General features: G+C 40.6%; 1 protein-coding gene across 1 annotated transcript in view; it reads right to left on the reverse strand.

Moving 5' to 3' along the window:
* B3GLCT (beta 3-glucosyltransferase) overlaps window positions 1–15,749 on the reverse strand; it is a 117,957-nt gene that overhangs the window by 57,142 nt on the left and 45,066 nt on the right. Inside the window, exons 5-7 of the mRNA XM_070380464.1 lie at window positions 9,434–9,510; window positions 8,824–8,935; window positions 501–637 (exon numbers count right to left, since the gene is read on the reverse strand). Of these exons, the coding sequence (XP_070236565.1) occupies window positions 501–637; window positions 8,824–8,935; window positions 9,434–9,510 (326 nt within the window). The remainder of the gene's footprint in view (window positions 1–500; window positions 638–8,823; window positions 8,936–9,433; window positions 9,511–15,749) is intronic.

Consider the following 15,749-nt stretch of genomic DNA (forward strand, 5'->3'; position numbering starts at 1 on the left):
TCACATCACAAAAGTATCACTGGGACTATCACACAAATAGCCAGGTACGATTATCTACAGCATCTTCTGCCCGGGCCCCGTTTAAATTCGTGTATATACACATGAACATAACCAGACATCAACCCAGCCGCACAGGCATGCTGCGGATTCATTTCCTTACTAACAAAGTCACGCCTGGAGGTCACCAGGTCCACTGACAGCAGTGGTCACCCTCCTGGGTATAGAGTCCTGAGCACTCATGCGGCCTCCTCAGTCTCACAGTTCATCATTCACCTCATTTTGCAGCAGGTAAGGAAGAGGAAGCACAGAGCAGCTGAGCCCTGAGACAGGACGAGTAAGGGATGGAGCCTCTGTGTCTGGCTCCTGCTTCCGGTCTCCCTGCTCTACCACTCGCTGTCTCTGCTGAAAAGCTCACTCAGATCCACCAGTTACAAGACTTAGCAAAATAAAAGGTGATTCATACACAAAATGAAATGAAAAAAAGTCTAATAAATTCTTACTTGTTTACCAGTGGGATACTAAGGGCCCAGCCGGCAGCCAAGTCAGGATATTTAAAAACTGTAGGATTTTCAGAAAAGGCATAATGGTGAATTATTGTAGATTCTTCGTCATGTAATGCTTTTCCTAAAAACCATTCCTGTTAAATAAAGATAGAAAAAAAAAATTTAAAAAGCCATTCAGGCAAGACCCAAAACAAATAAGTACCATTAGTTTTAGTTAAATATTCTGAGTGATAAAGCATAAGCACAGATTATATATTTTTAAAGAATTTTAACAAAAATATGATACTCATATGATAATGAATACAGCAGAATCTTTGTCTATGAAGAAAGCAATTTAAGATCACACCATCAGGATGAACAAAATGTTAGTCATTACATTATAAACACAAAAATGTTATTTTATAGAATATTTCTTATCAAAATACTATTAAAGAAAACTGTTCCTTTTTTTTTGTTTAGTTCAACATTTATTTAACGAATTTAGGAACAAAGTGATAGTCTATGAATACAACTTGAATATAAAAACAATCAAATGTAGAAATTTACATACTAATTTATTTTTACTGGCTTCCCTGATAGCTCAGTTGGTAAAGAGTCCACCTGCAATGCAAGAGCCCCTGGTTTGATTCCTGGGTTGGGAAGATCCACTAGGGAAGGGATAGGCTACCCACTCCAGTATTCTTGGGCTTCCCTAGTGGCTCAGCTGGTAAAGGCTGTGCCTGCAATGTGGGAGACCTGGGTTCAATTATTTTTATTGACCAAAGCAGAGTCAGTAGGCTGAAAGATGACACACTCAAATTAGGATAATTCAAGAGGTTTATTTGCCAAAGGGACCATAACTCTCCCAGGTATGAGGGGTCAGGAAAGAGCCATGAGTGACATGGCAGGAGCCAGCATGGAGCCCATGGCTGCAGAGCGGTCCCCACCCTCTGGTGCTTGAAAGATGAGAGGAAGGAGACAACAGAAAATTCCTGCCAGAATCAGTGCTTATTTTATTCATTCATTCAATTAACATTTATTATTTGTTATCAATTAACAAATTGATGGCTGGTGGCTCAGACGGTAAAGCGTCTGCCTGCAATGAGGGAGACCCGGGTTCATTCCTGGGTTGGGAGGATCCCCTGGAGAAGACAATGGCACCCCACTCCAGCACTCTTGCCTGGAAAATTCCATGGATGGAGGAGCCTGATAGGCTACAGTCCATGGGGTCGCAAAGAGTTGGACACGACTGACCGACTTCACTTCACTTTGACATTTAACATTTATCCCACACCAGGTGGGAACAGAGCTTATACAACAGTGGGGAGACAGAAAGCAAGCAGGAAAATAAAATGAGTTCAGATAGTGACTGCATGTGCTACAATGAAAATAAAACAGAGTGACGGGGACCACCCTGGAAAAAGAGGGACCCTCTTAGGAGATAACTGCTGAACTCAGCTTTAAGATCACTAAGCTGAGCACACATCTGGGGACGAACAGGTAGGGCAGTTGATATAAAGTCCCTGAGGTGGGAAAAAAAAAAAAAAAACTTGATATATATTTGATGAAAATATTTAGTCCAGTGTGGCTGGAAGATACTGGATATGGGAAACAAGGTACGAAAGAGAAGCCGAAGAGAGACCAGGGTTCATGTGTCACAAGAGAACAGCCTGGGTCAGACCTGCTCTCCCACCAAGAACAAGTACAACAGCTGGAGAAATTCTTAGAGCAAATGACTGAGGGCATCAGAAAGCAACAGGCAAACAGGATGTGAGGGTTAACATCCCAGAGAGCAGGGGAGCCCACCCATGGGAACCTCATATTCATCTTCTTTACCCTCGAGGAATTTGCTAGTTCTCAGAGCAAAGGAAAAGCTATGACAAACCTAGACAGTGTATTAAAGCAGAGACATCCCTTTGCCGAACAAGGTCCATATAGTCAAAGCTATGGTTTCTCCAGTAGTCGTATACAGCTGTGACAGTTGGATCATAAAGAAGGCTGACTGAGCACCAAAGAATTGATGTTTTCGAACTGTGGTGCTGGAGAAGACTCTTGAGTCCCCTGGACAGCAAAGAGATCAAACCTGTCAATCCTAAAGGAAATCAACCCTGAATATTAAATTGGAAAGACTGATGCTGAAGCTCCAATACTTTGGCCACCTGATGCAAAGAGCTGACTCATTGGAAAAGACCCTGATGCTGGGAAAGACTGAAGGCAGGAGGAGAAGGGGAGGACAGAGGACAAGATGGTTGGATGGCATCACTGACTCAATGGACATGAGTTTGAGCAAGCTCCGGGAGTTGGTGATTGACAGGGAGGCTTGGCGTGCTGCAGTCCATGGGGTCGCAGAGTTGGACAAGACTGAGCGACTGAACAAGAGCAAAGGACAGCACAGAACAGAGTGACAACTGGGGGCTCCTGTTTGGCTGCACCGCAGAGACAGAGCTGGGGGCGGAGGCTGCCACGGAGGTCGAGGTTGACGGGGATCCCAAAGGAGTGACGCCAAAATTCTGCCTGCAATCTCCCTTCAACTCCTAGGCTACACGAAAACCAAGAGAAAAACACAAGAACCCAGTGGGAAACAGCAGTGAGGTGGCTAAAATCTAAGCAGAGGGAAACTTCAGCAGTAGTTCTGGGAGCCCAAGGCTGGAGTACAGGGTCTACCGGGAGAAAGGGTCTACGGGTAAGGGCAGTCTGTAAACAGACCTACCCGAACAAGGTCTACAACCCCGGAGAAGATCAAATGTTCCTGTAGGAAGGGATACCACCCACAATCTCTTCAGTTTTTCACATCAAATAGCTGACATTTAGTGAAAATTAACCCTGCACACCAAGAAACAGGACCACACCAAAAACAGAAAAATGAGAACTAGAGCTTCACAAATCAGATTTTGCAGTTAAACTATAGTTAATATGGTTAAGAAAATAGATGAAAAGATGATTTTTACCAAAGAACTAGAACCTATAAATAAGAGCCAGATAGAAATTCTAAAACTGAATAATGCAATAGCTAAAATTAGGAATTCAAGTGAATATCAGACATTAATAATATTGGGTTGGCCAAGAAGTTTGAGTTTGTACAGAAAAACCCAAACAGACTTTTTGGCCAACCCCAATACAAGAGATACCAGGGCTTTCGCTGGTAGCTGAAGCTGGTAAAGAATCCGCCTGCAATGCAGGAGACCCCGGTTCGATTCCTGGGTTGGGAAGACCCGCTGGAGAAGGGAAAGGCTGATAGACAGGGATGCCATTTCCGAGATGCGGGAGACTGATGTGGAAGAGGAACAAAGGGGAATGCAGAGTTCATGTTTGAACTGGGTGAGTCTGCAGCTCCTGTTGGGTACGTGGGCTGTGGGCACAGGATCAGAGAGCACAAAACTCACTCCCTTGGCTCCTTCACACGTGGCTCAAACTGACGTGAGCTGTGAAGTTCTTCCTAAATACCCTAAACAGAGAAGGAAGTCCATCCCAGCCTATCTGGCATCCCTCTCATTTTGTGTTCTTTCCTCCCCAGCACTTATACCATCTGATGCAGTATTTCAGGTCTGCCTACCTCCTGTCTCCCCTGCATCATTATGAACACGCCCTCCTTGTGACCTGGGGTGGTGTCCATTTCGCTCTCCGCTCTATTTGCAGGCTACCTCACCTGCCCCAGGTGCTCCAAGTTTTGTGTTAAATGATGCACCAATCCTGGGAGAGCTTTCAAAGGTAACCATTAAAGAAACGTCAGCAGAATCGTTAAGTACCCGAAGCTCTAAAGCTTGGTAGTATTTTCTGTTATCCAGCCATCACGAGCTCCCTCCCTATTCCTTATCAGAAAATAAAAGCAGGAGAGAGACAGTGCTGTCTCCTAAGAGCCCTCTTCTGCTCATGGCTGTATTTCAAACACCTCCCCGTCTCAGTCTGGGTCAGTTCAGCAACAAGTCATAAATGAGCAGACATGAAAGGTCTAAGTTCCTAGTTACCCGAGGATTTCTTCCCAACACTTTATGGATATATGAAGTCACCACTGGGCAAGGGAAGTAATTATAAAGCAAATAACCTTGGCTTAAGATAGAAAATTCAACATCTTCTTAAAAATTCAAATGACTCGATAACCCTGTATGTGAGACAGCAAAAGAGACACGGATGTATAGAACAGTCTTTTGGACTCTGTGGGAGAGGGCGAGGGTGGGATGATTTGGGAGAACAACATTGAAACATGTATAATATCATATGTGAAATGAATCGCCAGTCCAGGTTCGATGCATGATACAGAATGCTCGGGGCTGGTGCACTGGAAAGACCCAGAGGGATGGGATGGGGAGGGAGGTGGGAGAGGGGTTCAGGATGGGGAACACATGTACACCCGTAGCGGATTCATGTCAATGTATGGCAAAACCAATACAATATTGTAAAGTAATTAGCCTCCAATTAAAATAAATAAATTTATATTAAAAAAAATTCAAATGACTAAACATTAATCAACATGAAAATCACATTTAACATACCATGTAAATATAGCTTATTTAAAGAAAATAAACACTTCATCATAAATAAATAATTTTATCATTTCAATTTTCAGTATATTTTAGCACTTTTCCCAATAATCTCCCACTATTATAATCTCCTGTTCCAAACATAAATTTATGCAGAACATGTTTTTATATTTTAATGATTAATAGCAGTGTTTAGCTATCTAGTATATAAGACTGTTTTTCAATATTTTTGTGGGGGGTTATACTGTAAAGTGGGCTTCCCTGGTGGCTCAGACAGTAAAGAATCCTCCTGCAATGCAGGAGACCTGGGTTCGATCCCGGGTGGGGAAGATCCCCTGGAGAAGGGCATGGCAACCCACTCCACTATTCTTGTCTTGCCTGGAGAATCCGCATGGACAGAGGAGCCTGTCGGTGCTGCAGTCCTTGGGGCTGCAGTCCTTGGGGTAGCAGAGTTGGACACAACTGAGCAACTAAGCATAGATGCATATTATAAACTACTCTAAGGGAGAAATTGGGAGAAGGCAATGGCACCCCACTCCAGTACTCTTGCCTGGAGAATCCCATGGATGGAGGAGCCTGGTGGGCTGCAGTCCATGGGGTCGCTAAGAGTCAGACACGACTGAGCGACTTCACTTTCACTTTTCACTTTCCTGCATTGGAGAAGGAAATGGCAAGCCACTCCAGTGTTCTTGCCTGGAGAATCCCAGGGACGGGGGAGCCTGGTGGGCTGCCATCTATGGGGTCGCACAGAGTCGGACACGACTGAAGCGACTTAGCAGCAAGGGAGAAATTAATACATATTCTGTGAAGAAGCACTCCCTGTTGTGTCCCTCTTTGCAACCCCACGGACTATACAGTCCATGGGATTCTCCAGGCCAGAATACTGGAATGCGTAGCCATTCCCTTCTCTAGGGGATCTTCCCAACCCAGGAATCGAATCCAGGTCTCCGCACTGCAGGTGGATTCTTTACCAGCTGAGCCACCAGGGAAGCCCAGTAATTTGCTTAATGGCTTCTTCATAAAGACTATTAAGACAAACTGTAAAAGAATAACTCAGTGTTCTATTACTATCTTAGAATTACTCTTTGCCAGAACTCATGTTTTACCTCTATTAAGAATTAAAAATTAAAGACATTTCAGCAAATGCACACATAATAAAAGCATACTGTAGGGGAAAAAACCTGAAAGACTTCAATAAGATATAGAAATTTATAGAAATCACCCAGAAAGGCAATTAACAGAGATTAATTACTGTAATAAAGATTAAAGCTTTTCCTTTAAAATATTGTATAACAGCATAAATTTGATTAGTGAGAATGACAAGATATTGAAGGGAAACAATGTCAGAATCCAATGAAATAATGATACTCTAACACATTATTTTAATATAGTTTATTTGTGTCAGTGTCAAAACTAGGTTTACTTTATACTTTTTTCCTAAAATTTCATATGGTCGGGGGGAAAAAAAACACTGGTTTAAGCTAACTTCAACATCATGTAATTTTTATTCCCTAGTACTAGTTTTAAATGAAATAAAACATCCTTGACTTTTTTTCATGTGGTAGAGCTCACAAAAGAAGAAAATATCTTATTTTACCTCTGTTCTGTACTTGCTTTTCATGAACTTGCTCTGAACTTTTAAATTTATCATTCCAATTTTCATTAAAAAGTACAGTGAGTCACCATCTTCTGTACAGAATTAGAGCTATGGATAATGGAAAAAAATAATCTCCAGGTGAAGCAAACACTAGGAGGCGATTAAAACTCCTACATTCCAAAAAAGAGCTGGGAGTTTTTCTCAAGTCAAAGGAAAACATAAAAGCCTAACAAATGTTTTACATAAAATGTGGCCCACAGCACACAGACACTGCTCAGCACCATCTGAAAAGACCAGATGAGACACGTTCATAAATCTTCTCTCCTTTGAAGGAATTATTTTTTTAACCTAACAACTTTCGCATTCAATTACATCTGTGTTTCCCCAGAAATCAAAAGCATGAAAAGAAATCATAATGGGTCCTCACAGCATTTAAAAAGCATCAAGACCAGTGGTTTTATTGTAGTAACAAACTTTCCAGCGTTTGAGAAACCAACCTAATGGTCACCGTTGCCCAATTCTGTGTGTGTCCACATCAACAAACCCTGCGGGCACTGGGAAGCCATGGCTCCTTTTCTGTACTCTCAATGAATCTGATTCACTTCTGGAGTGGGCATCAGAACAGGGGTGGGGTGGATGTCTAGCAATACCAGAAAGGACCCAATTCCGCTTATTCCACATTGGAAGAACCCCATTAAGTGATCAGGGCATAACCTGAGCTTCTCCAAGAGAACTGAACAGCCTAATTTACCCTCCACAAAGCTGCAGAGCTGCCTGTGAACCTCCAGAGACACTGCATGTAGCCCAGCAGGTTAGCTGACGTTTCAGTTACTCAGTCCTACACAAACATTTAGGGCTTCCCAGGTGGCTCAGTGGTAAAGAATCCACCTGCCAATGCAGAAGACACAGGAGATGCAGGTTTTATCCCTGAGTCAGGAAGATCCCCTGGAGGAGAGCGTGGCAACCCACCCCAGTATCCTTGCCTGGGAAATCCCATGGACAGAGGAGCCTAGCAGGCTACAGTCCATGAGGTTGCAAAGAGTCAGACACGATTGAGCATGCACACACACACACATATTTACTAACCACCTGCTGCTGCTGCTAAGTCACTTCAGTCGTGTCCGACTCTGTGTGACCCCATAGATGGCAGCCCACCAGGCTCTCCCGTCCCTGGGATTCTCCAGGCAAGAACACTGGAGTGGGTTGCCATTTCCTTCTCCAATGCATGAAAGTGAAAAGTGAAAGTGAAGTTGCTCAGTCGTGTCCGACTCTTAGTGACCTCATGGACTGCAGCCTACCAGGCTCCTCCGTCCATGGGATTTTCCAGGCAAGAGTACTGGAATGGGGTGCCATCGCCTTCTCCATTACTGACCACCTAGTAAGTGTTAAACACTGTGTTCAGCACTCAGAACTCAGAGGTAAACATGATCCATCTGCAACATCCTATCTGCATGAGATAAAATGTTAAAATATGAAGGCAGGGGTGAACTTTTCTCACAAGGTATTTCTGTCTCACCTCCAGACCTCAGATACTGTTCCCTCTGCTTAGAGTTCTCTCTCCTATTAACTCCTACTCACTCCACGGGACTCAGGTTAAATGTCACATTATGTCATGACCTTCCCAGATAAGATCTGATGCCCTGCTGTGTTACTTCTAACAACACCCAGTGTTTCCCTTAAAAGATGTCTCACTTTTAACTGTAACTGCTTCTTCAATGGTCCATCACCCCCTGCTCCTCTGCACCATCCATTCAGTCAAGACCGTTGTCTGTCTGTCCAAGCTCCTGCTATCATAGTGCCCAACACACAGTTGGTACTCAAAGTTATTTCTTACCTAAAACAATATGTGGTCATTGTTGATAAAGAGAAATAACCAATTGGAACTTATTTCTTAACTCTGGTTTATAGTTTTCTTAATTCTCTAAAACTGGTAAAACATATAGTTTTTTTTTCCATTTAGAAACGGCTCATTGTAAGTTCCATCTGTCTGACAGCTCCAAACCTCAAAGAGAATTATTTAACATTGCTTCCAGATATTTAACTGCTATTTCATTCTTTTTTCTTTAAAGTTAAAGCAAGTTTATTGAGAGAGATACACATTCCATATAATATGCTGCATATCACAGGGTAAGAGCGGCCTATTTTGTTCTTCTTAATTTTAAATTAAGTGTTTTTATTAGACTGAAAAACCTCTTAATCAAAATTAAACTTCCTTTAAGCACTTTCTCCATGCAAAAAAAAAAAAAATACTTGAAGTTGTATTTACCTTTGATGGGTCATATCTTCTGAGTGTTTCTAAGAGTTGTACAATTTGTATTCTTGTATCTTCTTCACAGAAGAAAATCCATGATGAATTTCTGCTATATGTTACAGAAAAGCTGAGAAAAAGAAAGATTCTAGTAATCATTTTTATAAAGTGAGTTGATAACAAGGTTTAAAACTTACTAAGGAAGAGAAAGCAGGAAGTAAATACAGGACATATAAAATAGCAAGAAATCTGAATTTTTTACCCTATATTTTTCTTCCATGTACAGTTTCAGCTTATATTAATAGAAAAGCCAGATACTAATGGTTTGTGGAACAGCCAGAGTTCAAGTTAACTCTTTCCATGACAAACCCCAGCTCAACAGATCTCAAAATCAGTCTCAAAATATCAAATATACTGATATTATATCTTTTAAGACAGAAACATTTAAAAATATAAGCTATTCATGATTAAGAATCAATCATTAAGAAATCTGATTAAGGCAGCAGTCATAGAATCCAATGACTTTACTTGCTGACTCTCGGGAAAAACACAGTTAGTGAGAAAACAAGGGAGCCTGCAAGTGTCAGGTAGAGATGCCAATAATGAGCACATTTCATGGGCAACGTACTGCGGTAACAGCGGAAGTATGGTCCACGCGCCTTCCTGCTGAGCCAGCTGGTGAAGGAGGAGCACAGTGGGCATTTCCTGAAGAAACAACCATCAGAGCAAAAAATAAATAATACAATATGACCACAAAGATTTCTTTAAAAGACTCAAATTTCAAACCAGGTATTTTTAAAGATCTGACATTTTATTCTTCATACTACTCTTTTTTGTTCTCTTCAGGAGCCACTAGAAATGAAGGACTTCAACTGAACCCACACAAACTCCCCAGCGCCTAGGCTCCAGACAGCGCTGGAGCCCTGAAATTTGCATATCTGCAAAGAGGACTGGAAGGGAAGAGCCCAGGGCAAGTGAGGGAAAACTCAGAGGTATAAACACAGCTTTTACTGTGTACCCAACGGAGGAAGCGTGTGGAAAATGGAAAATAAAACACTTCGGCTAAACAAAAGGAATAATATACAATTTATTTCATGGGAAGAAAAAAATTTTAGAATGCCCTAAAAACACTAAAACACCATCATAATGAAGAGCTTCAGTTCTGAAAACTAGAAATAGAATCCTTAAGTACTCAGGCAACAACAGTTACAGCATAATGATGGAATTTCAAAATCTATAAACTTAGTAAGAATGAAGATCCAGAAATAGACACAACTATAGCTATATATACATGCATATACATATACATAGAGACTCATATTTTTTAAGCTATAAATATAAAACGATTAAGCAGTATTCAATCTATTTGCAGTTGTGACAAGCCAAAAGTCAGACATATAATATGCTTGAACACCCCCACAACAAACTCCAGCATATTCTGTGCTTTATACAAGCTATATCCAGGTAACTATTACAGGCAAAAGACTTTAAGGATACATGTTTAACTATTTGAAATATTACCACACTAAAGTAGATTCCATACCATTCTTGAAGTTCATATAAGCTTATTATTTAAGAAAGAATGATTTTCAATATAAATCTTTGAACTATCAAATATGTCTTATTTCTTCATTTTATATAGTATTTTTTAACTTTCATGTACAAATATGAAATGTAAAAACAGTAACCTAAGGTTACATCTACTCAAGGCTATAGTTTTTCCAGTGGTCATGTATGGATGTGAGAGTTGGACTGTGAAGAAGGCTGAGCGCCGAAGAATTGATGCTTTTGGACTGTGGTGTTGGAGAAGACTCGAGAGTCCCGTGGACTACAAGGAGATCCAACCAGTCCATCCGAAAGGAGATCAGCCCTGGGATTTCTTTGGAAGGAATGATGCTAAAGCTGAAACTTCAGTACTTTGGCCACCTCATGCGAAGAGTTGACTCATTGGAAAAGACTGATGCTGGGAGGGATTGGGGGCAGGAGGAGAAGGGGATGACAGAGGATGAGATGACTGGATGGTATCACTGACTCGATGGACGTGAGTTTGAGTGAACTCCAGGAGTTGGTGATGGACAGGGAGGCCTGGCGTGCTGCGATTCATGGGGTCACAAAGAGTCGGACACGACTGAACTGAACTGAACTGAACTGAAGGTTACATCACACTAACAATATGGCATGTTACAGAGAAAAGCAAACCCTGAAGTTTGAATTAGCAGCTACCCAATATAACTCTGGGCTTTCCTACTGTTGATTCTGAATAATGAAGTAATTCTCACTGTCTTTCAAAATGTGTTATATGTATACATATACACATACTAGCTGTATGTTTTATACACATATATGCCATATATGCACACATATATGCCATATCTGTACATGTACACATATATAGCTATATGCTATATACATATATATGCCATAAATACACAAATATATACCACACACATATTCATAGGGGATTATATCAGAGAAAAAAATCATGTGTGAAGATAACTAATAACTTTAACACATGCATTAAAATTTCAAATAATTATTTGTTGCTCAGTCACTATGTTGTGTTCCAACTCTCTGCAACCCCATGGACTGCAACATGCCAGGCTTCCCTGTCCTTCACTACATCCTGGAGTTCTCTCAAACTAATTGGGACCATGCTAATATGCACTAGCTAGAAAAGAAACACAGAAGACACTTAAAAAAAAAAGTCTTACAAGAAAATAAGTAGCAAATGCGCTTTTATGTAGCAAATGAAATTACAATAATGAAGACATTATGACAATGGGAATGTCTTTACATTAAATATTAAAACAGACATAACTCCAACCATGCAAAACAAAACAGAGAGCATAACGGAGCCAGAAAAATGAAAATATTTGTGTCAGAATGATGAAATGATTACATATACACTTTAAACTATCTTTTAAGTAAAAATCTGTTTTCAGCAAAAATAAATACAAAAATGTGGCTTCCAAACAAGAGCCACCCTTCTGAGTTATATGGCAAGTTACAGGAAATATACAAGGGATGGCAACAAGCATTGCTATGACACCAGACAAGTAACTTCAGCAGAAAGACTGTGAGGGCCCTTGCCAGGCAAAGATGCAAAGGTCAGGATGATAGAAGTGCAGCAGACAAAGGTTTAGGCAGTAAAAAGGAGGAGTTAAAGTCTAGACTAAAATAAGCTCTCTGGATTACTAGTGGGTTACAATCTTTCCTATCTCCATTACTTTTTGTTTACTAAATCACATGCCTGGATTTCTATTTGCTTCAGTTGGTTAACACAAAAATGGCAGCCAAGTTTTCTGTACCTCTGCATCTCCAAATAGAAATATTTCAAAAACTAGTGTTCTATGTTGACAACTATCTCCAAATACGTCTCAAAATATAAAATAGGTCCTCACTTGATACTCAAAAACATGATCTTGAATAAGCCAAGGCCATTTGTGAGAGTTGGACCATAAAGAAGGCTGAGCACTGAAAAACTGGTGCTTTCAAATTGTGGCGTTTGAGAAGACTTTCTTGAGGGTTCGGGGACAGCGAGGAGATCAAACCTGTCAATCCTAATGAAAATCAATCCTGAATACTCATTGGAAACATTAATGCTGAAGCTCCAATACTTTGGCCACCTGATGCAAAGAGCTGACTCATTGATGCTGGGAAAGATTGAGGGCAAGAGGAGAAAAGGGAGACAGAGAATGAGATGGTTAGATAGTATCACCAATTCAATGGACACGAATTTGAGCAAACTCCAGGACATAGTGAAGGACAGGAGAGCTCAGCAACTGAACAATAACATTTTACTTACAAAGTTTTGTCTATTAATCCTCAGAAAGTACCAATAGCTTTTATTCTTGTTTTATATATACATATGTGTGTATATATGTATGTATGTATGTGTGTGTATTTATGTATTCTCGTCTGTATGCACAACAGACCCAGACTTAGATACACACATATTCATATGTATTGAGTTGGCCAAGATGTTCATTCAGAGTTTTCTGTAAGGTATTATAGAAAAACGCAAATCAACTTTTTGGCCAACCAAATATTAGCATGGTGTGGGTGTGCTCAGTCCGGCTCTTTGCAACCCATGGACCGTAGTACCCCAGGCTCCTCTGCCCATGGGATCATCCCGGCAAGAATACAGGAGCAGGTTGCCATTTTCTCCTCCAGGGGATCTTCCAGACCCAGGAATCAAACCCATGTCTCTTGCATCTCCTACGTTGGCAGGCAGATTCTTTACCACCGCGCCACCTGGGAAGCCCTTATTAGCTCCCTGAGATAAAATAATTTAAAAGCTAACAAAAAATGTTCCATCAAATGATCTTATCTCAGTTCTTAGCACTTGAGACTGTAATAATTTACATTCTTTCTGTCTGCTCTATCCAGACTACAAGACTTACACCTCTCTGAAGTACCATATCAACAGCTTAAAGCACTTTTGGACACAAAGACCACTTTTTAAAATGTAATGCCTGGCTGAATAAGAAAGAGTTTTTAAACAAAAAATCAAGGGAAAAGTAAGAAAATGTTCTATCAACAGAGCCCTTTGGAGTAAAAGCTAGACGCTATGGCACTGATGTGTGGAGTACTGCCTCTCACCAACCTAAAGAACGCTTATAACCATGTCAAACCTAAAAGCTGAAGGTAAAATTCTATCAAGAATGAGATAATACCATTTCAGAGGCAAGCATAAGGGAACTAAAAATACAAATAATCAAATCAGGGTAAATGACAGAAAAGGAAAATTTTTTAAATGGAAAAGTTGATCATGGTAATTTAAATACTTTAATTCTATTTGTCTCATTGAACCAAAAATCTACATTTCTAGCAGGCATCTGCTTCTATCCTAATAAGCACTTTGAAGTCAGAAAGCCTACAGAACCGTCCCACAGTACTTGCTTTGAATTTTTTTTCTCAAGGCACATTCGAATTTAAAGACACTAATAATTACTGGGAACCAAAAATTCAAAACCAACACTCTCCCTTGTTACCTGGCTCTCATACATATTCATCATCTTCATTCACGAAAAGGTTCAGAATCCACAGCTGAGCATCTGAAGATGCTCTGAGAGGAAAAAGCCCATTATTCTTGATATGGAGGGAGCAATCATTCAAAATTTATATCTAGAAATATCAGTAGTATGACTGAAAATGCCAACATGTGAATGTAGATCAAAGCAGATTAATATTTTAAATGTCATAAGTAACTTTAATTATTAGACAAATTTGGTTTGGGACCACTTTAGTCCTTCTGCCTCTCTCGAAAAAAAAAAAAAAAAATCCACTAATTTAAGTCTGTGATGCTTTCCTTTTCCCTTGTCAACAGACTATTTCCCAAAATATGTAACTTGTCCTTGCATGTGAGCTAAGTCGCCTCAGTCGTGTCCAACTCTTTTTGACCCTATGGACCATCACCCGCCAGGCTCCTCTGTCCATGGGATTCTCCAGGCAAGAATACTGGAGTGGGTTGCCATGCCCTCCTCCAGGGGATCTCCCTGGCCCAGGGATTGAACCCAGGTCTCTTAGGTCTCCTGCACTGGGAGGTGGGTTCTTTACCACTAGCGCCACCCATACCTTAATATAAAATATAAGCCTGGCAGTACATGAGTTTATGGTCTAATTCAGTCTCATTATTAAGACCAAGTACTCAGAAAGCAAAACCCAAGACATTTGTTAGTATTAGGCAAACATTCTAAAGGACTGAATTGTGTTTTAAGACTGATCCCAGTTCAAATGCATTTCCAAAGCCCAACAATTATATAGTTTTTAGGCACTGAACTGAGCTTTTAGACTAACAAATAGATCATGACAAAAATTAACATCTGTTTATTGTTATAATTTCTTCCATATGAAGTAGGCCTATCTTATGAGGATAATAATAGAGATGCATAATATCTTGTTGGGAACATATATCAGACAGATTTACTAGCCTTTAAAAACCCACCATTCATTTGTGGACCAGCAGATTACATGTAATGCTATAATAACAAACCTTCCAAGAATCTAAGCCTATATTAAATATATTTTCCCCCAGAAATCTGTCTTAATCATTAACTGTCATTTCTTAACAAGAGAAAAATATTACCTCATCATTGATGTAATTTATTTTAATTTATGTAATTTATTTACTTTGAAATGCTCTACTAAATACATTTTTATGGTTCATAAAACCTGCTTTAAATAATCATTCACTCATTCATGAAAGGCAGTGAAGTTTAGCATTTTAGGAACCTGATTTCTGGAGCCAAAGTGCTTACATCAGAATCCTAGCTCCAGCTCTTCTGAACCCTGCAGCCTTGAGCAAGTTCCCAGACCTGCCTGTGGTCTGTTCTCTCACCTCTAATACGAGGGTAACAACAGTCCTGGGGATCAAGTGAGTTAATATATGCCAAGCACTTGGCACATGCTTGAATGTGATGGTTACTAATATTATTATTGATTGTATGGTATTTGTTGAGCAACTGCTATGTGCCAGGTACTGTTCTAGGATGACAGCAAACAACTGTGCAAACATAGGGCAGAGTCCCTGCCCTCTTGGATCTCAAGTTCTAATGAAGGAGGCAGGCATTAAGCAAAGAAATCTAGAATACACTGTCAACAAAAAAATGGTATTAAAAAAAAATAAAGCCAGGTAAAGTGAGAGAGGGCACAGGCATGGAGTTACTTGCACACAGCAGCCGCAGTGATCTGCTGCCTGGCCCTGAGGTTAAGGCCCCACCTGCGTGTCGGGAGACAGGCCAGAACTGAGAGGCAGACCTGACAGCACCTCTTATGAGGGATGGGAGCACGGGCAGGTTGCTGAATCCCGCGAGGCCTTGGTTTCCTCTCTGCAAATGGGGAGAGTTACAGAAACCACATAATAACTTAGACGAGCTGAGGCTTCAAAAGTGGCAGAGTGCACTGACACGAGCACAAAGTAAAACAAAGATGACAGTGTGTGC

This window comes from Bos mutus, chromosome 12, assembly GCF_027580195.1.
Source record: "Bos mutus isolate GX-2022 chromosome 12, NWIPB_WYAK_1.1, whole genome shotgun sequence".
In the NCBI taxonomy this organism is placed as follows: Eukaryota; Metazoa; Chordata; class Mammalia; order Artiodactyla; family Bovidae; genus Bos; species Bos mutus.